At 48.6% G+C, this 19,651-nt stretch overlaps 1 protein-coding gene across 2 annotated transcripts in view; it reads right to left on the reverse strand.

Annotated features, from left to right (window-relative positions):
- Positions 1-2,893: 2,893 nt before the first annotated feature.
- LOC119167954 (deoxyribonuclease-2-beta) overlaps positions 2,894-19,651 on the reverse strand; it is a 34,225-nt gene continuing 17,467 nt past the window's right edge. The window contains exons 6-7 of one of the 2 annotated variants that reach the window (XM_075865524.1): positions 16,936-17,177; positions 2,894-3,241 (exon numbers count right to left, since the gene is read on the reverse strand). In XM_075865524.1, the coding sequence (XP_075721639.1) occupies positions 3,125-3,241; positions 16,936-17,177 (359 nt within the window). In that variant the 3' untranslated portion in view covers positions 2,894-3,124. The remainder of the gene's footprint in view (positions 3,242-16,935; positions 17,178-19,651) is intronic. The other variant, XM_075865525.1, reaches the window with a different exon arrangement.

Raw genomic sequence — 19,651 nt, forward strand, 5'->3', positions numbered from 1 at the left:
ATTCTTCCACCGTTGTTCATGAAATTTGTGCATTCGACGCTGGATTTTTTTCTGAATGCGTCTGGATTCTCTCAGGTCAGACATAGATTTTGTGCGTCTGTATCGTCTTTCGGCACGTCGGCGGACCGCTCGAAGTTGTTTCAACTCTTGGTCGAGTGCCGTGCGTCTCGATTCTTTTGAACATATCTTCGTGGAAGACTCCATTGCACAACTAATCACTTCTTCAATGGATTTCGGTGGTTCGTGCATGCACTTGCTCTCCACTGATATCTGAACTCTTCCCAGTCAATAAGTATTGAATGTCCAGGGGAAGGAGAATCGTCCAAACCTCTTACTGTCACGTACGTCGGCATATGGTCGCTGCCATGTGTTTCAATATCTGTGAACCATTGGACTTTCGTGACAATGCTATGCGACACTAACGTCAAGTCCAGGCAACTGCTGTAAGTTACTCCTCGGAGATAAGTAGGGCTGCCATCGTTCAGCACCTGAAGCCCGTGCTCTGATGCGAGATCAACTAGGTCCGTGCATTTTTGATTTGTCCTGATGCTTCCCCACAATGAATGATGGGCGTTGAAGTCACCCATCAATATCCAAGGTGCTGGAGTCGTTGCAAATATACCATTCAATATCTGTTGATCTAGTCGACCTGACGGCGCTATATATGCGCCTATCTGCGTAAACGACAACTTCTTTTTTTTTAACATATAGACACACGTAGTGATTTCCTTTGTGAGATTCTACTCTTTGGAGAACGTAAGTGAGTTCTTTACGGATGTACACAGCAACTTGACTTCGCTCAATGCACGATGAAGAAACGAACGATTCATAGCACGACAGACGAGATAGTTTTGAAAAATGCGGTTCACAAATGATGATGATGGGAAACCTATTTTCGAAAATGAATTGTCTGAACTCAGGCATTCTTGACTGTAGACCTCCTGCGTTCCACTGAATTATGGAGCGGCCAAAAAACCATGATTGCGCGCTTCAAACATGTTCACATTAGTTCTGCCCCATATCCCGCCGCTGCTGCCACCTTGACAGTTAATTTGACGTTGCCTGCTTTCTGAAAACTAAAGTTCGTACTGAATTCTAGTTATTCACGCAACTTGCTGAAAAAAAAACAGCTCGCACCTTTTCAAGCGTTGTTTAAGGAGATACGCCAGCAGAAACGACACGAGCAAACTCAACGGCAGTGGCAGCGGCGGATTCAGCAGGCTTCACACAAAAGTGAGACACGTTTCGACGTACCAACTCGTTGCAGCTGCACCGTCTAGCATTCTCGGTGATCGTAATCCGAACCAGGCTCTCGATGAACTCGTCCTCTTTGAAGCCGTCAAGCTTCGTCCTTCTGCATGGGTAGTGCTGCATGCGAGCCACCGCCGACCTTTTTGCCGCCTTGTTGAATCTGCAGCTGACTGATTAGATGACGTGGTTTGATATATCGCAGCCAAAGCCACAAAGCGAGAGCCAGATCCACTTGTTGCGCGCCTGCTGCCCGACGTGGTTTTCCGGTCGCTTGGGCGGCGATACGAGCCAGTTTCCGGAAAGTGTCGGTGCTTTCGCTCTCTTCAAGCGCACCCAACACAAGCCCGTCGCGCTATCGTGCTACTAATAACGAAAACGTGCTAATTATTCACAGGTCTGAGCACCACCGAATGGTGCATGGTGTATATAAATAACTTGCCGTTAGCATCCTAAACAGAATACGTTTCATGGCATGGTGGTTAGAGCCGCCCACGGTGAATCGAGAGGTTTCTGGTTAGACGCCACGGGACGGAATATTTAATTCTTGTTTTCCCTTTGCAATCTGTTATTATGAATATTAACAAGTCATATCCGTGATGGAAATACGTCAGCGGAGCCGTGGTAGACCCCGGCATAAAATGCTTGCTTCGCGTGCGCTTGTGAACTCAATCTCGTCATGCATGGCGCGTCGGCTCGGCCGTCTATGCGTGCGCTCCATCGCAAACGGCGTGCCGAACGAGCCATCGAGCAGATACATCTGGACAGCAACTGTAAAATCTGAAGCAAACGTAGAGTTGCCTGCTAGGACATGGGAGCCGAGGTTTGTCAGAATATAATGTTACATGGAAGTCAACTTTTGTACCATAGATTAGTACTTCGCAGAGCTTCTTCAGCATTAAATAAGCACATAATGAGATTTGTAATAACACCTCACTTTAATCAAACGCTGTGTGCGTTATTTTTGCAAAACCAAGCCAATTATCTTTCACCCACGGTCGTTAGGTATACAGATGTTAAGTTCAACCAAATATTTACTGTTTGGCCAGGTTATGGTTAGTACTTTATTATCAGCGTTACATTTGTTAATTATGGGGTAGATTCACTTTAGTAAAATAAATTAGCATCATATCCATGGAGTGAACGATATTAGTGGGGCGAAGCGTCCGTCCCTCCATCTGTATGTCTATGACGGACAGACGAACGGATGTTTCGCCCCACTCATCATCAATCACTCCTTAAATATGCTGTAAATTTTTATACGAAAGCCACCAACGCCATCTAGTGATATTATATCCAAAAAATATACACTCAACGTCAGCTAGTGAGCAATTAATAAAACCAACTAGGAGTGGCTACTACTGCAACATACCACAACTGCTACAAAGAAGCGACTCCCACCCTAAGGAGCTTCACCCCTAAAAAAGACACGTATGTAAACTATCACGTCCGAACACCTGAAGTGGTTCGTGGCACCTAACCTCGGGTGGCCCTAACTTATCGGTAACATTCAACACGACTGAGGCTGTGTCGCGTGCATGCGTACGCGTGGGCCTTTCTCGCTTTTTTTATAAACAATTCGTTGTCTTCGTTATATCCACATAGTTTGTGGTAGAGCGCTAGGTATTTATACCGAAGCTTGAAAGATTTTTTTTTCATTTTTATTTGTAGGCCTTTGTACGTGCCCATACAGGATATTGCTGGACCTTGTGAGATAACTTAAATGAGATAAGTCCACTGAAGTAATCATGGTATGCCTAAGGAAGAACTTTCCACGTGAAATAAAAAAATATGCATTCGGAGGCTGGAGAAAGTCGACGACTTCGATTCTTCTTGGCGACGTTGTAGTTGTTGGTATGTACACAGATCGGTGTATTCAATATGTCATTTTTTTTCTGCAAGTACTACGCTTATCGATACTCTTCTCAAAGAGTTTCGCCAGAGGCTTCTCCTTTATACACGTAATTTCACCACCTCGTTTTCGTTGGGATAGCTGAAAAAAAAAAAACAGAAGTGACATTAAATAATACTGGTGCTGTTACACTGAGCTTTTTTGTTGTTGAAAAAGACGGCCTTACGCTGTGCACTCTCATACGTCAGAATATTTTTAGAGCCCCCGCGTATGCCGTTCGCTGCAGGTACGTCGATATTTGAATCGCACTGCATTGTCTCCTGCAGTCACATTGAATGAGCGCGCCAGCTTCTCAACCTGTGGGGGTGAGGAGTGGTCTGTGCACCACTGTGACATGTGCGCGTGTAATTTACGCCCATAAAGTGGCAACAAAAACTGAATGAGGGGCGCTATTTACGCTACTGCCTAGGCGAATGGGCTAGTGCAGGAGACCCAAATTGTTTTTTGGTCCTGCTACCCAGTCATAGCGTATAACTAGCTAAGGTGTAATACGCGTTAACTATCGTGAAACATTTAGGGGGTCCGCTTCCTGCTGCTCAAGAACCAGCAATAGGCTTGGTTGAACGATAATAGCCACATCGCATTTTGCCACGATTTGGCAGACATTCACCAATACTGGCAGATATGATGTGTTCTGCTGTCATCTTTGTTTCGGTTCCGTACAACTTTACTTCGTGATCTTGCACATGCCTAAATGAAGACCATAAGTTGCTTCCCCGTGGTATTCCTTATTGTAATAGATTTGACGCAAATGGACCACGCACAAAAAGAGAGGACGAGCGCACGAACGTTCGCACAGTCCTGTGTTCTTGTGTGTTATCCATTGGCCCTCAAAACTATTGCAAAATGAACGCAAGCACCCAAGAACGCACTTTATTAGGTGTTTCTTATTGCCGCTGTAAAACAGGGGATATATCATCAAGTGCAGAGACAGGTATGCGGTCGCAGATGTTCCAACTGTCTAAGATCTTGCACCAGAAAAATAGCAGTGACGCAATTCCAAGGAAAAAGTGTGCCTATAAAATGGGTAAAGCAAAACAGTCGAGGCCACGAAAAGTTTCTGTTTCCCGCTATTGTGCGTGCTTTTAACGCAATGGCTTGACAGAGCGTGTTTAACAGAAATTCTGGCGTCGGCATCGGTGTCGGCGTTGGCGTCGTTGGTTGCGTGCGAAAAATTGTCCTGTCCGCATAGGTCGGTAAAAAGTGTGGAACGGAGGCTCACTCAAGAAATATATCTCACACCGCGATCTCACTTGGACACAGATTTACCAAAATTCTCCTGACCCGGACTCTTTCGAAATCACACTCACAAAATGTTTATTCACCTGGGCTCACATATTACTCTATCCTGGCTTCCTCGCACTCAGACTCACGGCTTAATATGAATCTGAGTGAGCCCGATTGAGTCGACTCATCAGGGAGTTCACCGACCTATGCTTCTCCGTGATCGAGAAATTGAGAAAGATTCAAACAAAAAATTGATAATAAAAATTTATGGGTCCGAGTGAGGATCTAGCCCTGAGTGTCTGCGTGGCGAGCAAATGTGCTACAGTAGCACCTTGAGGTTTGTTCAAACTACTTTGAAAAAAAGAAAAACACCAAGATAATGTCACAAAAAGGAGTCTTCTTAACGCATCATATGCTGCGTAGCAGAAGCTTAGAACCACACCAGGCTTGAAGAGATGTGAATTAGGTGTGTGATGACGTTTATTGAACCGGAAAAGTCGCAGCGATGTCGCAACGAAAAATGGCCATACGACAAGTATGGCAAAGGCGGCCCAGGTTCTCGTGCAATCAGAGCACGGGTTTTTTCCTTCTCTTTGGAAGGCGCATACACGTTAGTGCGTATGCTCCACTACAATACGCCCCGGGGTGAAGACTGGCCTTCCTGGCAACTCAGGGAGTAGGCACAATGAGGAGGTTGTAGTAGGGCTTGAGACGGTCGACGTGTACGGTCTCGCGTCCTTGACGGCGCAAATCTGGCGATTGTGTTAGGGGCTCGATGATGTAATTCACCGGCGAGGTTGCGTCAATGACACGGTATGGACCATGGTACCGGCCAGAAGTTTAGACGACAGGCCAGGAACGTGCGAGGGCACCCAAAGCCACACGAGGTAGCCAGTACGAAACGTAGGCGCTATGTGATGAGCGTCATCATGTCAGGTTTTTTGTAGACCTTGAGCCTCACTTGTCATAGACCGAGCCAACTGACGGCAGTTTTCAGCGTATCTGGCGACTTCCGAAAGTGGGGAGCACTCCGATGCATCAGAGCGGTACCGGAGTATGGTGTCGAGTGGGTGGGGTGGTTCGTGGCCGTACAACAGAAAGAACGGGGAAAAACCGGTAGCCGCTTGCGTCGCGGTGTTGTAAGCGAAGGTAACAAAAGGTAAGACAGCGTCCCAGTTAGTGTGATCGGGGGAGGTGTACATCCTCAGCATCTCGCCAAGTGTGCGGTTGAACCGTTCAGTGAGACCATTCGTCTGTGGATGGTATGTGGTAGATTTCCGGTGGATGATGTTGCATTCAGCGAGAATAACTTGGATGACCTCCGACAGGAACACTCGACCCCTATCACTGAGTAATTCCCGTGGAGCCCCATGGCGGAGAATGAAGCTGCGCAGAATGAAGAGTGCAACTTCATAGGCGGTCGCTGCCGGTAGAGCTGCAGTCTCAGCGTAGCGTGTCAGATGATCGACGCCGACAATAATCCACCGGTTTCCAGAGCGACTATATGGGAGGGGGCCATAGAGATCGATACCCACGCGGTCGAATGGGCGAGCCGGGCATGGAAGCGGCTGTAACATGCCAGTAAGGTGCCGCGGAGGTGTCTTGTTTTTTTGGCAAGTGGTGCAAGACTGAACGTATTTCTGCAGAAAGCGATACAATCCTCGCCAGTAATATCGTTGGCGCAGCCTTTCGTAGGTTTTCACGACACCTGCGCGAGCACTTTGGGGGTCTGCATGGAAATTCATGCAGATGTCAGAGCGCATATGAGTTGGGACAGCAAGAAGCCACTTACGACCACCAGGCATGTAGTTGCGGCGGTACAGAATGCTGTCTCGCACGGAAAAAGGGCTGCTTGTCGGCGTAGCGCTCTCGTGGAAGGGACAGCAGACGGATCGGTAAGGTAGTCGAGTAACAATGCAAGGTATGGATCTTTACACTGCTCCAAAAGCATGTCAGTGGTGTCTATTGGTGACAAGGTGGTAAAAAGTGGTGACAGAGAAGCCACATCTGGGGTTAATGGCGATCGCGAAAGTGCATCGGCATCCGCATGCTTGCGACCGGAACGATATACTACTCGGATGTCGTATTCTTGCAATTGAAGTGCCCAACGTCCCAGGCATCCGGACGGGTCTTTCAATGTGGACAGCACACGTAGAGCGTGGTGGTCTGTGACCACGTCGAAAGGGCGGCCGTGAAGGTACGGGCGAAACTTCGTCAAGGCCCAGATTATGGCCAAACACTTCTTCTCTGTCACGGAGTAATTCATTTCAGCCTTCTTGAGAGCGCGACTTGCATAGGCGACTACGTATTCGGCTTGGGTGCCTTTCCGTTGTGCCAAAACTGCACCAAGACCGATGCCACTTGCATCGGTGTTAATTTCTGTGGCAGCAGCGGGGTCGTAGTGATGAAAACTGGGTGGTGAGGTCAGCAGGCGGCGCAGCTGGCTAAATGCGTCTTCACATGCAGGTGACCATGCAGATATACCTTTGCTGTTGGAAAGCAGACTCGTGAGAGGTGCGATGATAGACGCGAAGTTGCACACGAAGCGACGAAAGTAGGAGCAGAGACCGACGAAACTTCTTAGGGCTTTCAGTGACGTGGGCAACGGGAAGTCAGCGACAGCTCGAAGCTTATCGGGATCCGGAAGAACATTGTCTCTTGTGATGACATGTCCCAAGATGGTTAGTTTTCGGGCTGCGAAGTGGCACTTCATGGAGTTAAGTTGTAGGCCTGCAGAAGTTAGACACATCAGAATCTCGTGGAGGTGAACAAGATGTGTCGGGAAATCAGATGAAAAGACTACGATGTCGTCCAGGTAACACGAGCAAGTTTTCCACTTATGGGCACGCAAGATGGTATCGATCATGCGCTCAATTGTGGCAGGTGCGACGCAGAGCCCAAATGGCATGACATTGAACTCATATAGGCCATCCAGCGTTACAAAGGCTGTTTTAAGGCGATCACATTCAGCCTTTGGCACCTGCCAATACCCAGAACGCAGATCCAAGGATGTAAAGTACTCGGCGCCTTGTAAACAGTGAAGAGCATCGTCTATTCGTGGTACCGGGTAGACATCTTTCTTCGTAATCTTGTTTAAGCGGCGATAGTCCACGCAAAATCAAACGGTGCCATCTTTTTTTTTTACCAGAACCACAGGTGATGACCAAGCGCTTTGAGAAGGCTGTATCACTCCACGTTTAAGCATGTCGTCTACTTGCTCCGTAATGACGCGGCGCTCTTCGGCAGAAACGCGGTAAGGACGCTGTCGCAGAGGCGAATGTGAGCCGGTGTCAATAGTATGAGTGATAGTGATGGTGCGGCCCAAAGCAGGTTCTTGAAAGTTGAAAGAAGAGCGAAACTTGTTAAGGAGAGCAACAAGTTGGCGGCGATGCGAGAGGAGAAGGTCCGCGTCAAAAGCAATGTCGAAGACTGACAAATTTGATGCCTCAGACGCATGAGTTATTGCGGCAATGTGACATGGCGTTTTGTCGGGAAGAATAATATCATCGATATGGTCGACAAGTTGCACATATCCCAACGTTTCACCACGAAGTAAGCCAATGGGGTAGTTGCAGTGGTTGGTAACCAGCATTACGGTTAAACCAGACGCAATTGTAAGAACGGCAAATGAGAGAATAATGCCCTTGCGTTCAGTAAAAACTGGAGATGGCGTAAACACCACAGCGGCGTCAGGTTGCGCCACACATGAAAGGCCTATAGGGACCGAAGCTTCCGGGGGCAAGGTGATGTCGTCGTCAGCGATTAGTTTGCAGAGCCGAGGAGACTGGTCGGGTGGTGGAAATTCATATTTTGGCACAAGGAACACTTTGGCACGGGAACAATCGATGATATCTTCATGACGTGATAAGAAATCCCAACCGACGATAAGGTCACGAGAGCAAGATGGCAGAACAAAAAACTGTACGACGTACAAAACGTCTTAGATGACGACGCGCGCCGTACAGAGAGCCAAGGGATGAATGCGTTGCGCGCTAGCCGTGGACAGCACCATGCCACAGAGAGATGTGACCACTTTCTTCAGTTTCCGACAAAATTTGGCGTCAATCACAGAAACGGCGGCCCCGGTATCAATTAACGCTAATGTGGCGAGTCCCTCAACATCGACATCAACAAAATTTTGCGGCGAAAACGGAGGCCTTGGGAATTGCGCACAAGTTGCAGTTCTTGCCTCCGGAACTGCACTGATTAGTTTCCCTCCTCAAGAGATGGTCGACGACGCATAGGCGATGGCGATCGGCAACGAGGGAATGGGAAACGAGCAGTCAATGGGCGGCGATCCGAGTCTGAGTGCCTCTGTTCATATGCAGTTGCGGTGGCCTGCTGCGGTGCGTAGGTAGGAGTTCCGAAGTATGCGTTTGCAGGTGTGGGGTGACGGCGACAGAAGCGTGAAATATGGCCAGCCATGCCACAGGCGAAGCAGATAGGACGATTGTCTTGGGTGCGCTGCACATTAAACTGACGGAAAAAGCGAGGTGAGGGCCTGTAAACTGGAGGCGAGGCCGGGGGAGGTGGAGCTGATAAGGCGACTGGATGCGGTGGGGGCCGCTCGACCACAGCTGCGTAGCTGAGAGGTGAAGGTGGTGCAGGTGGTGCGTAGCCGACAGCTGAGAGATTAGGTGCTACTGAAGTGCATGGGTAAGGGGCCTGCACTGTAGGGGGGACATCACGAATTTCAGTGCGTATGGCCTGCTGCAGTGTCGAAGGCAGGCTTGCGGTGGGCGCGTCGCTATGCGGCAGCAGGGAGAGCTGTCGGGCGACTTCCTCCCTGATGATGTCTTTGATCTGGTTGGGCAGACTTTCTTGGCGAACGTTGGCATTTGTGAGTGCGACGGCCGAGATCGAATCCGGCGGTGGGACACTCTGTCGGTCAATGGAACGCTGACGGCGCAACTCATCAAAGCTCTGGCAGAGGCTTACGAGGATTGCCACCGTGTTCGGGCTTTTCGCTAGCAACATCTGGAATGCACCATCCTCGATGCCCTTGAGAATCTGCCGAGTTTTCTCTCCTTCGGGCAGAGACGGATTCCCACACTTGCAGAGGTCGAGCACGTCCTCTCTGTAACTAGTAAACGTCTCGCCAGGCTGCTGGGCTCGGTGGCGCAGGCGCTGGTCAGCGCGGAGCTTGCGGACCTCTGGTCGGCCGAACGCTTCAGTCACGAGTGTCTTAAAGGAGGGCCAGTTGGCGATGGTGGTTTCGCGGTTCGTAAACCAAAGCTTAGCTACGACTGCCTAGTAAAAGATAACGTAGGCGAGCTTAGAGTCGTTGTCCCACTTGTTGCTGGCGCTTACGCGTTCGTACAAGGAGAGCCAGTCTTCGACGTCTTGCTCACCACTGCCGCTGAAGATTGGTGGGTCTCGTTGACGAGTTGCGCCGGGGTAGGTAGACGGGACAGCCTGTGGTGCTTGTTGGGCTGGGTTGGGCGGGTTGGCGACTGCATCAGTCATGTTTCGCAATGGTCTCTCGGGCAACTTACGAGAGCGGAGCTCCAGGTCTGCTTGGGGATCTCAGCAGCCTCCACCAAATGTGATGACGTTTATTGAACCGGAGAAGTCGCAGCAATGTCGTAACGAAAAATGGCCGTACGACAAGTCTGGCAAAAGCGGCCCAGGTTCTCGTGCAATCAGAGCACGGGGTTTTTCCTTCTCTTTGGAAGGCGCATACACGTTAGTGCGTATGCTCCACTACAGGTGTTTCAAAGATCCACCCATCAGAAAGCACTAACCATAACCATTGGTAGAACCATGAAAGAAATGAGCAGCGGCGTAAGTTCGCGCGTTGTCCTACAGATACGTTGTGGGCCCGTCAAGATTAGCAAAAGAAATAATTATGTCTTAATGGGCAATAAAATGTGCTTGCAATGCGCATTGAATGATACGCTGAAGCAGGGAATGTTGTCGTCACAGTCACACGTTTCCTTGCGGCACGGTTGAGGTATGCACCGAGAACCGTGACGTCTAAAAGGCAGCAGTCGGTGTGTCCAGGTCACGGTGCAAGAATACTTTAGGTGAGTGAACGCAGGGACTATCTGGTGCCCGATAATGTTCTGCTTCGCTGAAATTCTGAGAGATGGCGCTAGAAACATTGCCCCGGTAAAGCCCCAACTTCTATAGGGGCTTTATGCCTCGGCTCTCCTTCTGCCTCTCGGTCTAGGAAAGCGCCGTATGTAGGAAAGTAGCGGCGCTCATTTATCGTTGGAACAAAACCCTTGCCGCGCATTCTGCCTCCTCCCTCATAGCCCCATCTTTCGCGGCACCACTCTATGCACGTTGCGTGGTTGATATCACGTGATAACCCGGTTTTGTCAGATTTGTAAACAGTCGCTCACGAACCAGAAGCGACAGCAGGCCGCCAAAACGACGACGTCGACGACGACGTCGACGATGATGATGATGACGAAAAAGAAGAAGAAGAAGAAGATCTGTGGCTCTGCCCTACGGGTGAACACATATATGTTGTGTTCCAGCCTAGGTATATAGAAAGAAAAGAACAAAAAAGAAGATTGAAAGCTCAAAGGAGAGTTCACTTTTGGCACCACTTCCACCACTACTGGAGCCTTATCTTTGTGGTGGAAACTGCTTTTGCATTCGTGTCAGTCAACGCCAGCGGATGGATGGATGGATGTGGCTGTACCCTTTAGATCGGGCGGCGGCTAACGCCACCTAGCCGTAATACTTAGTGAACTAACCATTACATTTATCTTTTTTTTCCTTTAAATAATGAAGTTGAGGATTCGTACTTCGCAGTGAAGGATTTAATTTTCACTCGTGCCTTGACTTTAGCCACCAATCAGATAACCTCCTTCTAGTTAAGTCTACCCGCTTAAAGTCTATTTTGCCCTCGCTGTCCCTAAATCCAAGTGCTTTGAAAAACTCTGCGCCATCATCCTGAACTATAGGGTGAAGCCCTTTACAGAACATTATCAAGTGTTCGGCAGTTTCTTCTTCCTCTCCACACGCACTGCATACTGTGTCTACCCCTTCGTATTTGGCCCGATATGTCTTGGTTCGCAGTACTCCCGTCCTGGCCTCAAACAGTAGAGAACTACCCCGAGTATTATCATAGATCCTTTCCTTGGCAATTTCCTGCTTAAAAGTTCGATAGGTCTCTAGTGCGGACTTCTCAATCATTCCCATTCTCCACATGTCAGTCTCCGTTTCCTTCACTTTCTTCTTAACCGATAGTTCTTTTTGGTTTGGCCACCTGCTGTTTTCTAAGTATTTACCAGTCAACTTCCTGGTTCGCTTCCTCCATTTTGTATCGACATTCTTCATGTACAAATAGCTGAAAACCTTCCTAGCCCAACGCTCTTCCCCCATTTCTCTCAATCGCTTCTCAAATTTTATCTTGCTGCTAGCTTCTCTGCCCTCAAATGATGTCCATCCCATATCACCTTGTACTCCCTGATTTGGTGTATTCCCGTGAGCTCCTAAAGCAAGCCTACCTATTCCACGTTGCTTAATTTCTAATCTTGCTTGAACTTCTGATCTCATGCACAAGACCGCATTGCCGAACGTCAGCCCAGGAACCATGACCCCTTTCCATATTCCTCTCACAACATCATACCTATTGTAATTCCACAGTGCCCTATTTTTCATGACTGCTGCATTCCTGTTACCTTTAGTCGTCACGTATATTTCGTGTTCCCTCAGATACTCGGTCCCATTGCTTATCCATACGCCCAGATATTTGTATTTATCTGTTATCTCTAGCGTGACCTCCTGTATTCTAAGCTCACTACTGTCGTTGTCATTGAAAATCATGACTGCTGATTTTTCCTTACTGAATCTAAAATCTAACCTATCTCCCTCGTTACCGCAGATGTCCATCAATCTCTACAAATCTTCCTTGTTGTTGGCCATTAGCACTATATCATCTGCGTACATTAATGCTGGTAGTGCCTGATCCATAAGTTTTCCTTGTTTGACTAAAGAGAGGTTGAAGCCCAGTCCACTTCCCTCTAATTTTGCCTCTAATTCTTGTAGGTACATCATGAATAATAAGGGTGACAGGGGGCACCCTTGCCTAAGCCCCCGTTTTACCTCTGCAGGCTTGAATACCTGTTTTTCCCACTTTATAACTACCTTGTTACCTCTATAGATACCCTTTGAAAGATTAGCGACTACATGTTCCACGCCTAGTGTACATGTACGCCTAGCGCCTGAGGTAGTGTAGTGGCCTCTAGTGGGCAGCGGAGAGTTTTTGGCACTGTAGCACCAACTGCTCGACTGTCTCCTGTTACGCTCTGCACGCTCTGCATAGGGTCGAGTGTATGTATGGTTCGAAGTGGCTGCGGTATGTGAGCATGCGAAGTGCTCCCGCGCGCACTTCGAACACTAGCCCACTTCCACCACTGTTGTCATACACAGATATCAGGGCAATGGCCTCTTTCTATGTACGATACAGCTGAATGGTCCTCAGTCGGCGAGAAATCTATCGGCATGCTATAAACGTCAGACTCTGCTCAGGCGGCGCTGCGAGAAACGCCGCCATCGGCGTCCCCATTGTCGCCCCGATCATAAATGGGTAGTGCAAAGCGAGCCGTCCACACGCGAACACAAGGCCCTTCTCTTTTGCTGGCCTTGAGGCGCTTTTCCCTGAAAATCAAGGACCAGGAGAGCTTCTTACTTCAGTCCTACCTCGCTTCAGACAAGTAGGAAGCTCATCAAAACTGTAGGTACAATGCAAAAGATGTTTCAATTAATTCGGCACTTTGCAACTGGCACTATAGGTGCAAGCGAGCATCACATGACATCGAGTTACAGGCAAGCACTCGTATGTTCGTTCTGTAACGCCTAAGTGCGTTAAACGTAGGTATACACATGATGCCAAAGCGATGAAGTGCACACACGAACAATCTATCTCATGATCAGTGGTACGAAGTTCACTTTATTCGGCACAAATAGCCCTGGCGATTTTCGCAATTGCAGTTGCATTCTCTATCTATGTGTCGCTTCCTGTGCGTTGAACTGTTTTATTACGCATGATAGAATGTTCTGTTGACGGTTATCATCCGTTCTGTATATACTGCAAACAAATATCAAAGCTACTCAAAACAATAACAGGAGCAAAATCACACTTTCTCACGCGAACTGCTGTAGACAACGCGAGTGATTCGCTTACACAACACAACAGCTCATGTCCAGTGCTCTCGCCGTTCAGCTTCGCGAAAGCTGCGGAAAACAGTAAAACGAAGTCCTTAACGTCCGGAGCAATTCACAACTCAACTGTATCGTTGTCTGGTGTCTGTTTTTGTAGGGCGCTGAGCTGCTGCATCTGTTCTTGTTTTCGCCGTTGTTATGGCAAGTGAACCAGCAAGCACTTCACGGTGGTTCGGTGACGCACCTGACTAGCGGAGAAAAACTCGTAGCTCTTTTTCAAAAAATTCAATGCTCAATTACACCTCAAATTTAGCGCAATCGCTGTTTTTTACACTGTTGTTGCGCCTGGTTGCGCAGTAATCTGTGCAAGGGAGTCGGGCTTTGCACTATCCAAAACTGTGTCGACAGGTGGCGCTGCGTGTCCGCAAAACTCCGGATTTGGGCGCCTATAAACGAGAACATAATCGGTCCCTCCCCGCTAAGCGCTCTCTTCGCGGCGCTCGCTCACCTAAAGTACTCTTGCACCATGGTCCAAGTTCAAATTATTCATTTGGCAGAACTCGTGGCAAGGAAACTGAAAAACTACAGCAAGCAATGCGCATGGTGCACTCATAGCGGCCAACAGAGCGTCGGCCGTAGATACTTCGATCCACGGCAACGTGCGTTGGCATGGATACACGTGGCATCGAATATTCAAGCGTTATCGCTCAAAATCATTAACCACTTTTTCTAAACACACATACGAGGCTGCGGTCATTCAGCGATGGAAAGGAGCGTGGTTGCCGGGGTCCTTCTGTGTACCAACCTGTACGGTGACATCTGTGTCGCTTTTTGTGCGGCTCTGCTGTATGTAGAGGTCACATACAGAAGGATGGCTTGCCGCGTCCTGTGCTGAACTTCGACGTAGATGACCAGCGTATTCATTGTGATAGTATTTGCATGCTCGTTGAGGCCATTGGTCTGTGGGTGGTAGGCGGAGGTACCGTGGTGACTTGTCTTGCTGCAGGATAAGTCCAGAACTCTTGATTGCTTGAAGCACAGTTTGAAGCCGTGCAGGTGTTCTTCGAAGCTTGAATAAACACAGCGATGTCGTCCAAGTACATAAGGCAAGCCCACCACTTCAAGCCGGCTAGCACTGTATCTTGGCCCTGTTACGATGTCGCAGGTGCCGAACAAAGACTGAAAGGCATGACCTTTAACTTGGACAGGCCACCTGGTGTTACAAAGGCAGTCTGTTTTAGGTCCATTGACACGTCAGTGCAAGATTTACGAAGGCCCCACTGTTTTAAAAGTCTAGCGCCAGAGCGATAAACATGGTTTCTCCTTTTGGAGCCAGGTTTGGAAATAGCTGCCACATAACGGGAATAGCTGCCCAAAACGTATACTATAAAACGCGCTGACAGACCCCACTATACACTGTAAAAACGCCTTGGAGTGTGCAAGACGTATTGCACCAGCACGCGGTCTTGTAGTCGGAAAGATAGACAGTCGTTCGGTTGAAGTGGAGGACGAAGTGACGCCTGTACGGCTATCAGCACTCCGACGTGAGCCTCAGTAAGGACCTTTGTATGTGAACAGTCGAGGAAGTATGTGCCATCCGATATCCCAATAGGCACCCTAGCCCCATTTAATGTAGTAATAAATCGTTGATGGAGGTGACGACGAAAAATTAGGGGACCATTAAGCTTCGCCTATAGGAGTTGAGTGCGATAGCGAAATCCGGCCCCTAGTGCATCCTTCAGCCGCTAAGTGCATACTTATTCATATGTTTTGTTACATACACACCCACGCACACAAACACGCACACAGTAGATTGGGCCAGCGCGCGCTATTATCGCCGAATGGGCTCGTTTTCGTCATGACACCTGTCGAACAAAATGTGTTAAAGGGGCCCTGAAACACTTTTTTGAGAAACCACAGAATGAATTCACTAGAAGAGCCTATTGCCTCAAGAATTCAACGCCGCGAAAATTCTAAGAATCCGTCCAGTGCGACTGGAGTTACAAAGGTTTGTCGCATGCTGCAACTTAATTATATCTTCACTCGTCCAGACGAAAGCATTGGAAGCTTAGTAGGGAGGGGTGGCAGGACAAAGAAACTACCGTGCCTTGTGACCCTGAGCATGCTTTTTTTTTTCAAATGCGCGGCTTTCCCAGTGTGATTGCGCGCGCACGCGTGGACAAGTAGCGGCCTCCAGCGGCTATCTCGGTAACTTGATTTTTCGGCCACAGACGCACAGACAATTTTTCGCTCACAACCAACGGAGCCGACGCCGGCGGCGGGTTTCCTGCGACACGAGCTCTTTAACGCTATCGCGTTAGTTTGACTGAGTCCTTTGCAATGTGTGACTAACTCGAAACCACTACTAGTTGTTTAAAGCCTACGACATGGTGTGGCGCCTGATGCGATTATTTGCACCCGCCAGGCAAATTAAGGAGGCCTCAAACGCCCCACACAACCTGCAGATGATCTCTTTCCAAACCAGTTTCAATCACTGGGAAGGCTCTGCGGTAGGTAAGACGCAACAAATCCATGCAGAATGCCTGGGGTTGATTACAGCTCGAACCCTGGTTTTAAATGTGCCGGATTCCTTTACGTGCTAGAAACATTTTGATCTTTTCTATCTATCTATCTATCTATCTATCTATCTATCTATCTATCTATCTATCTATCTATCTATCTATCTATCTATCTATCTATCTATCTATCTATCTATCTATCTATCTATCGACATGTGGGCGCTGTGGTGGTCGTCCCCTTAGTTAGTGTGAGAGGGTACTCTTAGCAATTAATTTTGTGCGAAGCATGCGTAGGGAAGGTGACTGTGCTATAAGTTTTTATTGAACGAAACGTTTTAAAATGGCGCTGAATATATGTGCGTATAAAGTACGCATCTAAATGTGTTCGAAACCCGCATATGTTTGATATAACAACTTGTTTACAGTTGCTTAAATATGCGAACATTTACATGGGCATTAGCAACAACAGAACTGGTAAGCTGATACAGAGTGCATACGTTTACGAGGATGGTAGCTTTTGGCAGTGCTACAGAAATCAACCTCAGCAGATGACGCTTAACTACAATAGACTTAAACACGATGCGATGGCTGTATCACAAAATTTGATTGATTGATTGATATGTTGGGTTTAACGTCTCAAACCACCATATGGTTATGCAAGACGCCGTAGTGGAGGCCTCCGGAAATTTCCACCACCTGGAGTTCTTTATCGTGCACCCAAATCTGAGCACACGGGCTTACAGCATTCTCACCTCCATCGAAAATGCAGGCTCACTGTGTTCGTTACAGTCACCCATTCCGTTGCTGTCCTTCGTGAAAAAGGTGCTGTTGCCTAACTTGAAACTCTCTTCTTAATGCTCATTCAAACTTATGCTCTCTGGAACTAGAAGGCAGGACCCCGGTACTCACCATACGATTCAAGGTGGAAAAGCAGAACACTCCGCTGGATCTTGTGATGTACCACTTGCTGTGGTCCTCTCTCGTTGAAAAATAGAAATTTTCTTCTTCCGTGCGGATCACGATGGTCTGGACGTCAGTGACACTGTATTTTATGGAGCAGTATTCTTGCTGGGCACCGCCAGCACCATTTCTCCAGGACTGGACCATGATGCTGTCGTTCATTCGTTTCTTTAGGTCCTTTGTGTAGACATCTGCGGGAGTCATTAAAGAACAAATCACCCCTACGCGTTTGGCATAGATGGACGCTAAAACGGGTGGCTCAATGTTTGCCATTGGATTAATACCGCCGTCTCACTGTAGCTATTCTTAAAGGTCCAATTGCTATAGGTTTGACAGTTTTGAGCTAACAAGGGCGCCCCGCTGCGGTGGTCTAGTGGCTAAGGTACTCCGCTGCTGACCCGCAGGTCGCGGGATAGAATCTTGGCTGCTGCGGCTGCATTTTCGATGAAGGCAAAAATGCTGTAGGCCAACGGGCCCAGATTTGGGCGCATGTTTAATAAACCCAGGTGGTCGAAATTTCCGGAGCCCTCCACTACGGCGTCTCTCATAATCAGATGGTGGTTTTGGGACGTTAAACCCCACATATCAATCAATCAATCAATCAATAAATCAATCAATCAATCAATCAATCAAATGAAATCAGCTGACAAGCGTAGATGAGGCGTTCATAATCACGTCTACCAAAATTTGCAACGCATTGCGCCGAGAAAATGGGCCAAATTCCAAATTTCAAGATGAACGCTGCTCCCCCTTCCTTTTGTGGGAGCGCGCCCAGAGAACGAGGGCATGACATGCACGTATGAATGGCCCTACGTACACGGGAATGCCGTAAAGTTGATCCTCTACGTAGACTACTATGCTCTGACGTTGCCAACAGCGCCACGTGACAAGGCGAAATTTATTTAACGCAACATGCGTAGTTTATGTATTTGTTACTTGAAGAGAATAATAAATCTCTAGATAAATGATGAGACGCAATAAGTAAAAGGACGCTAGGTGGCGGAGTGGCTTGTGGACGCGTCTGCATCGGCTACGCCAACTGACGTTGTTCAACTGAGTCCGATGTGCTTTCCCTCCGAGATTTCTACTGGAGCACCTCCGGGCGGTTTCAAGGAACACCTTGATACCCTATTAATCATGGTATGTCCACTGGAACCTCTTTTGTAGGTCCTTTCTCTGACACCAAGGGTTAGGCCTATTTGTGCTTTTACACGACATCGGGCGCTGCAGCGCGGAAAGGCGGAACACGTGGTCGCTTGTTCGGCCAACCACCGAGGAGGCCATGCCTCATGAGGCTATGGTAGAAGGAGAGCGAATCTCCAAAGAGGAAGCCGAGTCCAACGGCTGGATTACCGCCCACAGAAAGCGGAATGCGGAGAAAACTCGTTTCAATCACGAGACGTGCTCGGCTAGGCAAACTGGAGCCTACGTTGGCCCCGCTAAAGCCAGCCAGCTGAGAAAGGTTGCCGCAGCATCCAGGCTACCACGCCTGCCTACATCACACCTTCGAGTGGTCGTCCGCCCGTGGGGAGGGCTGGACGTGCGAACATGCAATAAATTAATGGTCACGCAAGCCATTTTATTGGCTGCCAGGCTGCCCCCAGCGGCAGCCGAGGAGGATATCGTGTGTGTGAACGCCATGCAGAATATCTTCGTTATAAGCGCACCCTCCGAATCGAATGCCAATGCGTACTGCAAAGGGCCGGAAATATTCTTGGCAGATAAAAAGCACTCTATCTTGGCTTACATTACACCTCCGGGAAATACCTATAGAGGTGTGGTCAGAGGCATCGACACAGATCTGGCCGAAGCTGCGCTGCAAAGCCTTTTTGTCACACTCAGAAACCCGAAGGTGCTAGGAGTCAGGCACATAAAAGAGACATCTACCGTGATTGCACTGTTCAATGGCATGAAAGTGCCCAACTATGTTCACTGTGGCCCCACATTGCTACTCTGTACCCTGTACAAAAGGCAAATCGACACTTGCCGCAACTGCGGCCGATTCTGCCCTAGACCGACTGAAAAAGTGTGTGAAAAGTGTGGGACTTCGATCATCGCAAACGTACACAAATGTGTGCAACCGAAGCGCGCGCTATGCGAAGACGCTCATCTCACCAGTGACCGTACCTGCAAAAACAGGTACCAAGCTCCCTACGTTGCAAGAAGACGACGTAGAAAAAGAAGGAAAGGCGGTCACAAGACAAAGAACGCTACGAGCAACGCCAAAGACCGGGAAATCGCCGCTCCTAGCAAGACACCACCTGCGGCTGCTCCCAGGAACGCCGCCACGGAACGCTCTCGGAGTTCCCGGGGTGACACGAACTCGCAACCTACGTGGGTGGACAAGGTAGCCAGAACAGGTGAGCCCCTTGTCCCCATGCAACCAGGGCAACTGTCACAGCAAACGCGAGGCAAAATACAATCACTAGAGCACGAGAATGCGTCTCTTCGACAGGAATTATCTGATATTAAGTCAATCTCGCAAGAAATGCAGCAGCGAGAGCGCGCGTCTAGCGGTCAAGCTACCACAGCCACAGCGTCCGTCAACAAAGGCGCGAAACGCAGGGCAGGCCCTGAGCCCATGAACAAGGAGACGCGTAACGTCTCAGGCATCCAAATACTGCTTGAAAAGCTAAGAAATGACATTATTGCTGAAATTACCCCT

Source organism: Rhipicephalus microplus, chromosome 6 (genome assembly GCF_043290135.1).
Source record: "Rhipicephalus microplus isolate Deutch F79 chromosome 6, USDA_Rmic, whole genome shotgun sequence".
NCBI lineage: Eukaryota > Metazoa > Arthropoda > Arachnida > Ixodida > Ixodidae > Rhipicephalus > Rhipicephalus microplus.